At 42.3% G+C, this 12355-nt stretch overlaps 1 protein-coding gene across 1 annotated transcript in view; it reads left to right on the top strand.

Moving 5' to 3' along the window:
- Window positions 1-5510, top strand: part of LOC123940713 (TOM1-like protein 2) — a 37559-nt gene extending 32049 nt beyond the window's left edge. Inside the window, exon 3 of the mRNA XM_046003665.1 lies at window positions 4604-5510. Coding sequence (XP_045859621.1) covers window positions 4604-5510 — 907 coding nt within the window. The remainder of the gene's footprint in view (window positions 1-4603) is intronic.
- Window positions 5511-12355: the final 6845 nt, after the last annotated feature.

Here is a 12355-nt window from a genome sequence, read left to right as displayed (position 1 = left end):
TTTAAAAAAATGTATCTATAATGAAGTCTAATAAAAATGATTAAGACGAAAAAAAAATGTATCTATTATACCCAAAGTCTATTTTCATAGATTAAAAAGTAGTAACAAGGTCAGATTAAATTAAGTTGAATACCCTCAAGTCAAATGCCTTAAAAATGGACACAAGCCATTACTTTCCTTTTTTCAAACTCAGGAAGCCGAGCAATTTCTTAAATAATAACATGGCAGAAAATACAGGCTTTCTGTCTGTGACTGGCTTAACCTTACAATGTTTTAGGATTCTGGCTCTGGATTCTTACTAACCATAACAGGGAAGCATTGCAGGGCCTTTAATGCAAGACATGATTCTGGAATTGTTGGCTCATAAATTCACAGACCAGGGGCCCTGGGGTGGCTCAGTCGGTTAAGCCGCTGCCCTGCGGCTCAGGTCATGATCCCAGGGTCCTGGGATAGAGTCTTGGATCAGGTTACCTGCTCAGTGGGGAGTCTGCTTCTCCCTCTGCCTGCCACTCTGCCTACTTGTGCTCTCCCTCTCCCTGTCAAATAAACAAATAAAATCTTAAAAAAAAAAAAAAATCCACAGACCAAAAAAGAAGTGAAATGTTTTGCATTTGGTAATGCAGTGAGAGGGTGTGGAGGGTCCTCAAAAGTGAGTGCTTCTGCATAAATCAGCATCCAGGAAGCCAAGATTTCCCACTGAAAAGGAGAATGACCAAAATGCCAACACTATGTTTAGTGATTCACCATCAAAATACATCTCACTTTTCTTTATATGAATGTGTGTATTTAAAAACATTAAACAGACTCGGAATATAGTTTCAAGGATCCAAAAATCCTTGAAGAGCCTCAAATAATAGAAAAAAAGGAAACGAAGTGAATGAAACTATGCACAAGGATGAAAAGATCACAGTCTCTGGAAATAGTCAAGAAAAAAGATTACCCCTATTTGAGTTCTGGGGAGACAGAAAAGCCATTAAGTGATGAATGGACAGGAAGGGTTCTTTGCTAAGAGAAGAGGATAACACTTTTCGCTTACAGAAGCTAACACCTCTGAGACTTCAAAGAAAAAAACTTTTTCCTTCTTCGTCTTCCATTTCTTTTCGTTTAAATCTTAACCAACCTGATGGCAGAGCTGTACTGAGAGTGGCTTAGTGGCCTCTGGGAGCCACTGCCTCATGCTCAGTATTGTCACTCAGTCATTTGCAACGTTCCTTGTAAGTCCCTGTTCCCCTGTCATCCCCCCACCGCCTCCCGCCTCACCTCCTGGACCATTTCCACGCAGACCCCATTCTGAAACTGTGTTTGAATTAAAAAATGCTTGCCTGAGGAAATGGAATTCTTTTAAATTTGTAGAACTTGAGGATCTTAAGTAGGGAATGTTTCCAGGCACAAAACCAGATTTGTGGGGGGGGATGCCTGGGTGGCTCAGTGGGTTAAGCATCTGCCTTCAGCTCAGGTCATGATCCCAGGTCCTGCAATTGAGCCCCATATTGGGCTCCCTGCTCAGCAGGGAGTCTGCTTCTCCCTTTCCCTCTGCCTGTCCTCCTGCTCATGTTTTCTCTTTCTCTCTGTCTCAAATGAATAAATAAAATCTTAAAAAAAAAACACAAAAAACAGATCAGGAAGGAAGAAAGGATTGCCTTTTTGAAGGCCAACTTTTGTTCAATTCACAAATATATAACCCCTGGGACCCATTTGATAACAATTCAATATCAGTTTAGGAGACTGAGAAAGGAATAGAGGGGAGTTCAGACCACTAATCATTCTGAACTCAGAATGAGATTTCATGTAGGCTATATCACAGATAATATCAAATTCTTACAAAGTCACTTGTCTATGAAGTTTGTGGTTCCCAATGATGTCATCGTATAAGCAGTAATCAGGATTATTGTTCTCAGTTCTGCACACTCTCCTATAGTAATAGGATATATCCATGTTATCTGCCATTGAAACTTGAAATGCTTCCCACATATATTTTCACATCATATTAATGCTGGGCTTAGCCATGTGACTTCCTTTGGCCAACAGAGTGTGGGAGAAGTGAATGGATAAAGAAGATGTGGTACACACACACACACACACACACACACACACACACACCAGGAATATTACTCAGCCATCAAAAAGAATGAAATTTGCTACTTGCAATGATGTGGATGGAACTAGAGGGTTTTATGCTAAGCAAAATAAGCGAGTCAGAGAAAAATATCATACGATTTCAATCATATGTGGAATTTAAGAAACAAAACAGATGAACATAGGGTTCACGCAAGGGAAGGAAAAATAAAATAAGGTGAAAATAGAGAGGAAGGAAGACTATAAGAGACTCTTAACCATAGGGAACAAATAGAGGGTTGCTGGAGGGGTGGTGGGTGGGGGGATGGGGTAACAGGGTGATAGGCATGAAGGAGGGCACATGATGGAATGAGCCCTAGATGCTGTTTTCAACTGATGAATCACTGAATTCTACCTTTGAAACTAATAATACACTGTATGTTAACTAAATTGAATTTAAATAAAAAATGAAAAAAAAAAAAAAAAAAGAATGTGGGAGGAGTTGCAATGTGCCAGGGTTGAATAAGACCTTAAGGGGTACTGGTATGCTTTTGCACGCACCTCTTGTATTCTTTCATTGCCATGAGAAAAACATGCCATACATAGCAGGAGCCCCTTCAGGCTGAGAAGGAAGACCTGAGGAGCACACCTGAATCAACGGAAAGACCCCATCTCAATCTGGCCCCCCCTGAGCTTAGCCACCTTGCAGACCAATATAGGGATATAGAAACGTTTGTTGCTAAGCCACTGACTACTTCATAAGCTTTCTTTTTCAAAATTTACTTCTTAGAGTTCATTTATCTTAATGAGCAGTGAGTAATATATGAATTATTAAATCACTTATATTGTACACCTGAAATGGATGTAATACTGAATGTTAACTACACTGGAATTTAAAGAAATTTAAAAATTTACTTCTTAGTATAAATCCTAAAAATCAAATGACATATCCATGACATCATCAACCCTATATATTCCTAATGTTCTTTCAAAATAAATTGTCTCAAAGCCTCCAAATATAAACATATAATTAAGTCCTAGACTAAGTTATGCTTAATATTTCTTAAACATTTCAGTTTGCTTTCTTATTATGAAGGATAAATAAACCATAACTGGACCCCTGAAGTCAGAGCTTGAAATCATTCTACACAGAAAGTTGACTTTCATGCAGCCATTATAAAGGGAAACTCAAAATCCTGGGGCAACTCATTTCCCTCCATTGACCACACCAGCCCCTGGGCAGCTGCATGTGGAGAGAAGGAACAGGTAGAGGACTCACACTTTGCCAGCTGGCCTCACTTAGGATTTGTTTTTACTGCAGTCAGACAATCATACCACACTGGTATGGTATGTTATCTTTTCTTCCGCCAGGAGGGACCATTTCATGTATTCTCCTCTCTTCTCAGACCCCCAAGTTTCTTAGCTTACTAAACAAATAGAAGCAGTCAAGAGAGATCCAACTTCTCTTCCCACCTCCAACTCTACTCACTTCTATGCCTATACCATCTTCCCTCTTGTCCTATCATTCTATCATTCCAGTAGTTTCTGTGCCTGTGTGGACAACCTCTCTACTGTGTACAGAATCACTGTCCTGCCTCCTTGACCATTTTGCCTCTGCAATCATGCCTTCTCCTCTCCACACTACCAATTTTCATCTCCTCAGCAGATCATTCCCATCAGCATAAAAATGTGTGAACTCTCATGTTAAAAAACCTTCTTTCTATCCAAGTTCTCTTCAATTAGAGTTCTTCATTATAAAACTTCTTTAAAATGGTTGCCCGTCATTGCTTTCTTCACTTCCTCACCTCCCATTCTCCCTAAAAGTCACTCCAATCTGGCTTTCATCTCCCTCTGCTTCCATGAAAATATTCTCGTCAGGGTCACTGGACCTCATCAGGTCACTTGTTCCCTGATGGCTACTCCTTTCTCCTTGAAATACTCTCGTCACTGGGCTCCAGTTCACTGCTCTGTCCCAGCTTCTTCCCATTTTACTGGACACTTCCCCATCTCTGCTGGTTCCATCTGATCTCCTGGCCCTCTAAGTGTTGGAGGACCTAGGGACAACATCCTTGATTCTCTTTATCTGTCATATCCTTTCTAGATAATCTTAACTAGCCCCATGGTCATCTGTTTGCAGATTAATCCCAAATTTATATATTTTCTAAGCTCTGAACACATACATTTTCCTGCCTACTAGCCATCTCCACCATATGTCTAACAGACATCTCAAGTCAGACATGTCCAAAACCAAACGTTTAACTTCCATAATCTGCTTCTTTCCCAGCCCTCCTCATCTCAATAGTAGTATCTCCAATCAATCAGTAGTTGGGCCAAAAACCTTAGTATCACCTCTAATACTTTTCTTTCCTTCACTCCTCATATCCAGCCAGCAAAGCCTTCAAATTATCTGAAGTTAGATTACTTCTCAGCATCTCCCATGCTCTCTGGGTTCCTTCCAGGTTTGCTAATGGGTAGCCCCAGCAGAATGGCAGGGAGTGGGGGAAGAGAAAGACCAGGGTATTTTTTCCCCACTTGCCCTTTGCTTCAGGCTTGTATCTGAAAAGGAAAGGGAAGGGGTCGAGTTTCCCATGGCAGACTTGGACGCTCTGTCTCCCATCCACACGCCACAGCGGAGCGTCCCCGAGGTGGATCCAGCCGCAGCCATGCCCAGGTCCCAGCCGCAGCAGAGGATGAGCGGCAGCTCCCACTCCTCGCCTCCTGCTCCCTCCTCCGCTCCGCAGGCCCCGGCTCTGAGCGTGACTGGCCCCATCACGGCCAATTCAGAACAGATTGCCAGGCTTCGGAGTGAACTGGACGTCGTTCGAGGCAACACGAAAGTCATGTCGGAGATGCTGACGGAAATGGTCCCGGGGCAGGAGGACTCATCCGATCTGGAATTGCTACAGGAGCTGAACAGGACCTGCCGGGCCATGCAGCAGCGCATCGTGGAGCTCATCTCCCGCGTGTCCAACGAGGAGGTCACCGAGGAGCTGCTTCACGTCAACGATGACCTCAACAACGTCTTCCTCCGCTACGAGAGGTTCGAGCGATACAGGTCAGGCCGATCGGTGCAAAACGCCAGTAATGGAGTACTGAACGAGGTGACGGAAGACAACTTAATAGACCTGGGCCCGGGGTCTCCAGCCGTGGTGAGCCCGATGGTGGGGAACACGGCACCCCCGTCTTCTCTCTCCTCTCAGCTTGCGGGCTTGGACCTGGGGACGGAGAGCGTCAGCGGTACACTCAGCTCACTCCAGCGGTGTAAGCCCGGGGACGGCTTTGACATGTTTGCCCAGACGAGAGGGAACTCCTTGGCTGAACAACGCAAGACGGTGACCTATGAGGATCCCCAGGCTGCCGGAGGACTGGCTTCTGCATCAGACAGTCGGAAACAGAGCTCTGAAGTGGCTTGGGCATGGCTGGGCCAGGCCTGGAGACGGCTCAGGCACCCGTGAGACATACCTTCGTTGGCTCGGAACCCACCCTCCATTGCTCCCCAGTTCTCCGTTCTCCTCCCGAACTCTTTCCTTTGGTTCCCGAAGCCCAGCCAGCCCTTGAGAGCCAGGGAGATGGGCTGAGACTCAAGGAAGCACCGCATTCCAGGGCCACTTCGTGATTCTCCCCTGAAGACACAAAGCCGACCTTGGTTATCAAAGCTCTAGCTTACACCCGTTTCTGTTGGCGAGAGACGGGCCTGCTGTGAGCCAGGCCTACCCAGTCCCCTCCTCCCACTCACCAGTGCACCGGGACACAGTCCGAAATACTCCAGTGCCCGCCTGACCACCTGCCCCCCCGCTCCGGGCAGACGGCCCATTGGCCCAGTGACGTTGGAGGGGGGCCCCTGGTGTCTCCTCTTGTCACCCCTGGGGTGAGGCCCGACAGCCAACATGGGGCCCTAACCCTGTGAGTTCAAGTTTAAAACCATCCTACAGGACCAGTGCGTTTCCTGAGACAGAAGGGGCTTTGCAACCCCGGGCTGAGAGTAGTCAAAAAAAAAAAAAAAAAAAAAAGCTGCACCCTCCCCCCTCAACACCGGAGGCCCCTCCTCCATGCCCCATTTGCACTGGGCTCCCTGTGACACTGTTCCTTCCTTTTCTTGTCCCTTAACCTCTTGGTATACTGTCATCTTCCCTCTTTTGCCTTGTATTCTTCTTCATGCCTCTGTACACAGCCCCTCTGTCAGTCAAAGTCTCTTTATTTGAATCATCTGAGGGTGAAGTTCCTTTTCCTGCTGGCATGCACATCAACACACTAGCCTGTCTAAAATACTATTTCTCTCTGCTTTTTATTCCTTTAACTATTTTTTTCATAATACATACTATTAAGTGAAAGTTATTATTACTATTATTTTGCTTTTTATTTTCTGCCCCCTTCTCCAAAAACTACACTTTTCAATGGCTCTCCTTTTTAGTTTCACTTTTATATCCTAGCTCCTAGAAGAACTCCTGGTACACAGTTTCATGTAAGCATGTTTCTAGAGATGCTCCTGACATATTGTTTTTTTGAAAAAGTAAGTTGAAAGAGACTATTTTGATATGATTCTATTTTTAAAAACCTACCTATTCAGATATAATTGAGTAATAAAAGGAATATCTGGGGGCATATTCACAAAAGTATTAATAGTAGGGTTACTTCCTAGGGAATGGAGGATGGGATCTGGTTTTCTGCTTTCTATATAGCTGTATAGGTTGAATCTGTAGAAGAAGTGAGCAGGACAGCTGGAGCCCTATCTGGGTTTTTGGGCAAATCAGAAAAAAATCATCCACAAGGTAAAATGCCACAAGGTAAACAGATCCCCACAGGCACCAGAAGAGTGGATTTTATCCTCACTTTTCACCACTTTGAAAATATAACTGCACAACCATGTTACTTCTTGGCTTGGAGAATAAATATTATTTTTAAAGATCAGAAAGATGTTTATTTAATGCACTTTCCCTTCAATTTCTTTTCTAGCTTATCTTTTATTTTTTTTTTGGAAAAATTCTTGACATTACAGAACCAAAGCAAAATATATTAATAGTCCCTTATTATCCTCTTATGACAAAACAGGAAAAAAAAAAGCATATTCATGGAAAGAGCTAAAATAAATGATAAAAATGTTATAAAACTAAGTAGGAAGTAAATGTTCACATCTGAACATAAAAATCTATTACAATAATTTAATTTAAAAAATCACAAGTTAGTAATAACACAGAAACTTAAAATTTACAAATTACTTAAAATCTGGAATTGCTGACTCTTCAGAAATTCTACAGATGGATTTTGAGTGGTAAACAACAGAAGGGGTTCTTGGTGTCCCCCGTGGGTCAGGTGATTGTTGACAACAGATTTATTTATTTATTTATTTAAGAGAGAGAGCACACACGTATCCCACCCTCCCCCATACATGTGAGTGGGGCGAGGTGAAAAGGAAGATCCTTTCCTTTCTCCAAGCAGACTCAAGTAAGCCACCGAGGCACCCCTGCTGGTAGCAGACTTAATTTGAAACTGTTCCTCAGCTATTTGACAGATCTCATTGAATTTTGATGATTTGACTCCTAATTACACAGCCAACTAAATATTTTGGAAAAGTGAGTTCATGGGAATTCAAATGCAGGAACATCCAATTAGAGCCAATAGCTTTTTACCCCAGGTGAGCTGAATCAGGCTCTACAGAACTCACATAACATACAGATAGAAGACTTGTGCATTTCCATCTGGTGCAGTTTGGTCACCCCTCCAGGTCAGGGTTGAGGTACATAGATGGTGCCTCATTGATGGTGTGGGGAGAGTTTTCATTGTTACCTGGACTGCCTCTGTCCTGACACCTGCAAACATGACCAGAGCTTGGGAGGCTACCAGATAGTCATGCCTGCCAGGGAGACTGGAGAGAGTCTCCAAGAAGACCACAGAATATCTGGTCCCCAAGATCAGTGATAGATGGTGTCATAGGAGCGGGAGTGATGGCCTACTCACTTGAGTGGTCTCCAACCTACCCTGCCCTTAGGTCTTGAGTTTTGTACACTCTCATATTTCCTCCGGCTTGTGTCCACCTTTCCCAGAGAGGGAGCCACACTGGTTAAAAGGGATAAATATTTTGGAAAAAGTGATTGATAGAAACTCATATACAGAAGCACCTAGTTGGCCCCTAGGCTGAACTGATCAGAGTGGCTGATGTCCTCTTTTAGATTTTCAATGAAAACAGCAAATATTTTATAAATGGTCAGTGGTGGGAGTAAATGTCAAAACTGCGAGCTCACAATGACAGAGAAAAAGGATACCAGTTGGGAAAGAAAAGTCAGGACTCTAGAAATGGATCCATGGGAGGCTGGAGCAATAAAGATAGGAAGAAATACCTGGTGGGGGGGGTGGGGAGGAAGGAAAGGAGAGGAAGAGAATGGGGACGGAGGAAGTGAAAAAAATAGGGTTGTATCTCAGCAAGTGGAAGGAGGTGTGGGATACAATAGCTCCAGCTATTGTTTTTATTGTGCTAGGCCAGTCCTGAACACTTCCAGCCAATATTTATCTCAGTTCAGTAGGAACATTTTCTTCTCACTCCTCCTCAATTTAAATTGTGGGCTCTTTGAGAACAGGAACCATTTAAAATAGGAAAAGATTGCTTAGGTATATTTTGACCCAGTGGCTCTCAAAGTGAGGTCCCTAGACTAGCAGCATCAGCATTTCCTGGGAACTTGCTAGAAATGCAAAATTTCCAGTTGCAACCCAGACTTACAGAATCAGAGACTCTGGGGATGAGGTCTAGTGATCTCTGATTGACAAACTCTGCAGTGATTGAGACACATGCTAAAGTTGGAGAACAGCTGTATTAAACTCTGATTCACTGACTAGCCCACTGTTCTCATTCCTAATGCATCAGCCCTCTGGTTCTTCTTTCCTTCCTGGACAAATGGGAGGATCTCTCTTCTTCATTTCCTTGACATTGGGTGTAAGATGTTGCGTGTCCCTTCCAGGTCTAAGTGTATAAAAGCCAGCATATAATTTTCCATGCTGTTGTCTCTGGCCATGGTGATTGTGGAAGGATATTTTGATATGGCTGTCGTTGGATTAAAGTATGCAGGAATCCCACGACACCATAGGAAGGCAGTTTCACTGAAGGTCACCTGCCTGAGCTTTGTGTGAGTGATAAACATAATACTATATGTGAAGCCACTGAGAGTTTGGGATTTTGTTACCGCAGCATAAAGTGGCTTATCTTGATTAATATGCTTACTCATTATAAATATTGTATAATTGTAGAGTTTATATAGTTTCAGACACTTTGACAATAAGTATTAGTTGAATGAATTGAATGAAGAATGAATTTAACATTCAATCAACAAATGCCTATAATTGTGGGAGGACATAAGCTATATTAGCTCAGCTCAGCAAATGTTTATTGACTAGGACTGTGATTTACATGGGGGATATGAAGATGAGTCAGACATATCTTCTAACTTAGGGGATTTCAACTGGAAGACACAATTGGAAAGGTTGATTATTGTTGCATGTGGATTAAAGACTAAATAGTTTTGTTTCATCTTGTAGAAAATCATGTGGGAGGAGAGTGTCAGTGGATTTTGAGTAGGGGACCATTATTATTACACTGACATTTCAGAAAAATTAGTCTGTTGATGGTAGAAGGCCATTTGAAAGGCTATTTAGTAACTGAAATGTGGGGAGATTGGGGCCTAACCCAGAGCACTGGTCACTGGAAAGAGAAGTTGAAATCAGTACTAAGAGAGATTAGGAAAATAAAAACAGGATATTGTGTATGTGAAGTGCAGGCAACTGTGGAAAAGGAATGATTTAAAAATGATTCTGAGGTCCTACATCTGCGATGCCACTGGTGGAGGTTATAGGAGGTAGAAGAGAAGATCCTTTTGTTATGAGTTGAATGTAACGGGGGACAGCTCATTCAGGGAGGAATGTGCTGAAGGGCAGTCCATGAAGTGGGATTGGATGGAGCTTGGCAGAGATGTCATGACCGAACTAGAAGGTTATAGTATTGTGGTCATCCTGAAAACAATGAGGAGATGGGGTATCTAAGGGAGAGCTTATAGAGGGCACCACAAAGCTTTGGGAGAAATCCACAGTTAGGGAGGGAGAAATGAAGAGGAGACAGCAAGGAGACTAGGGAGTTGTCAGAAAGATGGGGTGAGTAGTAGAAGTAATTTTTATGGAGCGCCTACTGTATACTGAGAATTTTACATGTATTTTCTTATTTAATCCTCATAACTTACCTAGGAAGAAGAGTTTACCTAATTTTACAGATGAGCGAACTGAGACCGAGGAATTTAAGAATTTCCCCCAATGGTTAAAGAGCTACAAAAATGGTGATACTGGGTCTCCTTGACAACAAAATCGATACTCTTAAACATTGCAAAAACTCAAATGATTTGTTTTACACCAATCCATGCATCATAGCTTGTTATTGAGGAAGGACTGGCCAGATGGTAAAGAGTTCAAGAAGAATGAAGTCTAAGAAAAGTCCACTGATTTGATGAACAGATCTGTGAGCAGAATGGCGGACAGGAGCTTTGCAGCAGGAGGCAAAGGCTTCAGTGTGCCTGGCAGTGACAGGGAAGGCCCTGGCAGGACAGCCAATCAAGAAATATGCGGTGAAAGGAACAAGAGAAAGGAGTAGATCCCAGGAGGATCACAGGGCTATGTTAACATGTGCATTTATTTCTAAGACAGAGGGACCACTTACAGGCAAAATTGCAGGATTCTGAAGGGCCAGAGAATGAAGGCGCCACAAAGAGGGTGTCAGTGGAGATGGTGATTTTTTGAGGAGGATGAAAAGACTGGATCTAAAGCCTAGGATCTAAAGTCCTAACTCTAAAAGGGAGACGAACGGCTACTTACTTCCAGACCAGAAAGAGCGGCTGAATTGAGGTATTATTCAATGTATTTGAATTTACTGAAGTTTCCTTTATTATGCTGGTACCAAATGAAGCCAAATCTAAATTAGATTAGCTCAGAATTAAGTTTTCCAGCTATTAAAATATCTGACAGTTTTTGAAAATGTGTGGATTGTTCCTTATAAAAATGGATTTATAAAGCAAAATTATGAAAGGTCTTAGAGTCATGCTCTCAAGTCCTTAGTACGTTATTTCAGGAAACAACCATTCCTTCACCTGCTGAGCCTGGTTTCACTTCTAGTGCCTGCTTCGCTTTCTCAGTTTAAAAAAATACTATTTAATAAAATACTCTTATTTTGGATACATCTTATGCAGCTGTTTTAAAAACATTCTTTATTAAAAACATCTTTGCATCTTAAGTTTATTTGTTTTGGCAACTTTAAGTCACAATATACGGGTTTGAATTGTTTTTGTAATAACTCTTTGGTTTCTTATATAAATTCCAAGGCATGTCTACAAGTCTGTCATTGCAATCTAAATCATTTTTTTTTCCGAGCAAATAATCAGAAGGGCTTTAGGATTAATTACATGCTTAAACATTTAGTAACTGCCCCCCAAAAAACTCAGTGACGTGTAATGTCTCGAAATTGTCCCCTAGGTGTTCGAACTAAAGCCAGCCTTATGGAATATCCTTGGCTTTGTCATGATTTAAGGAGCATAAAGATTGCTGGGGAATTCTTAGAAGATTTAAAAAAGAACAGGAACATTATGCTATGAAACCTAGGAAAGGAACTCAATATTCTTGTCAGGAGCAAGTTTTCTCATATGGAAAAAGAAATGTAATTCAATTTGCAGGACTTTCTGTAGACTCTGGTGGATTTTGCTGCTTTTGTTTATTTGCTTGGAAGGTTTTGGCTGTGGGGCCTTGGACTAAGGCCTGAAGAACTGTGAGCTCCATTGCCCTTGAGTTGCCAAGCGGTGTAAGGAAATTGCATCTTTTTATATTTGTGAATTCTGGGACAAAGGGGATTACAGCACTTGTTTTTTAGAACATGTTTGAGGGTTTTTACGTAAAAATCTGAACATTACAGTAGTCCCCCTCATCTTGCCTGGGAAGCATTCCAAGACCTCCAGTGGATGCCTGAAATCATAGACAGCACTGAACTTTACATATACTATGTTTTTCTCCTATGCACGCATACCTAGGATAAAGCTTAATTTATAAATTAGGCACAGTAAGAGATGAACAACAATAACTAGTAATAAAATAGGACAATTAAGACCATGTACTGTTATAAAAGGTACATGGATGTGGTCTCATGCTCTCTCTCAAAATATCCTAATGTTCTGTACTCACTCCTCTTCTTGTGATGCTGAGAGATGACAGAATGCCACCGTGATGAGAGGAGATGAGGTGAAGGACGGAGGCCGCCTGTGGTAGCTTTAGAGGACGTGTCGGA

The sequence above is a fragment of the Meles meles genome, chromosome 4 (genome assembly GCF_922984935.1).
Source record: "Meles meles chromosome 4, mMelMel3.1 paternal haplotype, whole genome shotgun sequence".
Classification (NCBI taxonomy): Eukaryota; Metazoa; Chordata; class Mammalia; order Carnivora; family Mustelidae; genus Meles; species Meles meles.
This window is presented reverse-complemented; position numbering and strand designations above follow the sequence as displayed.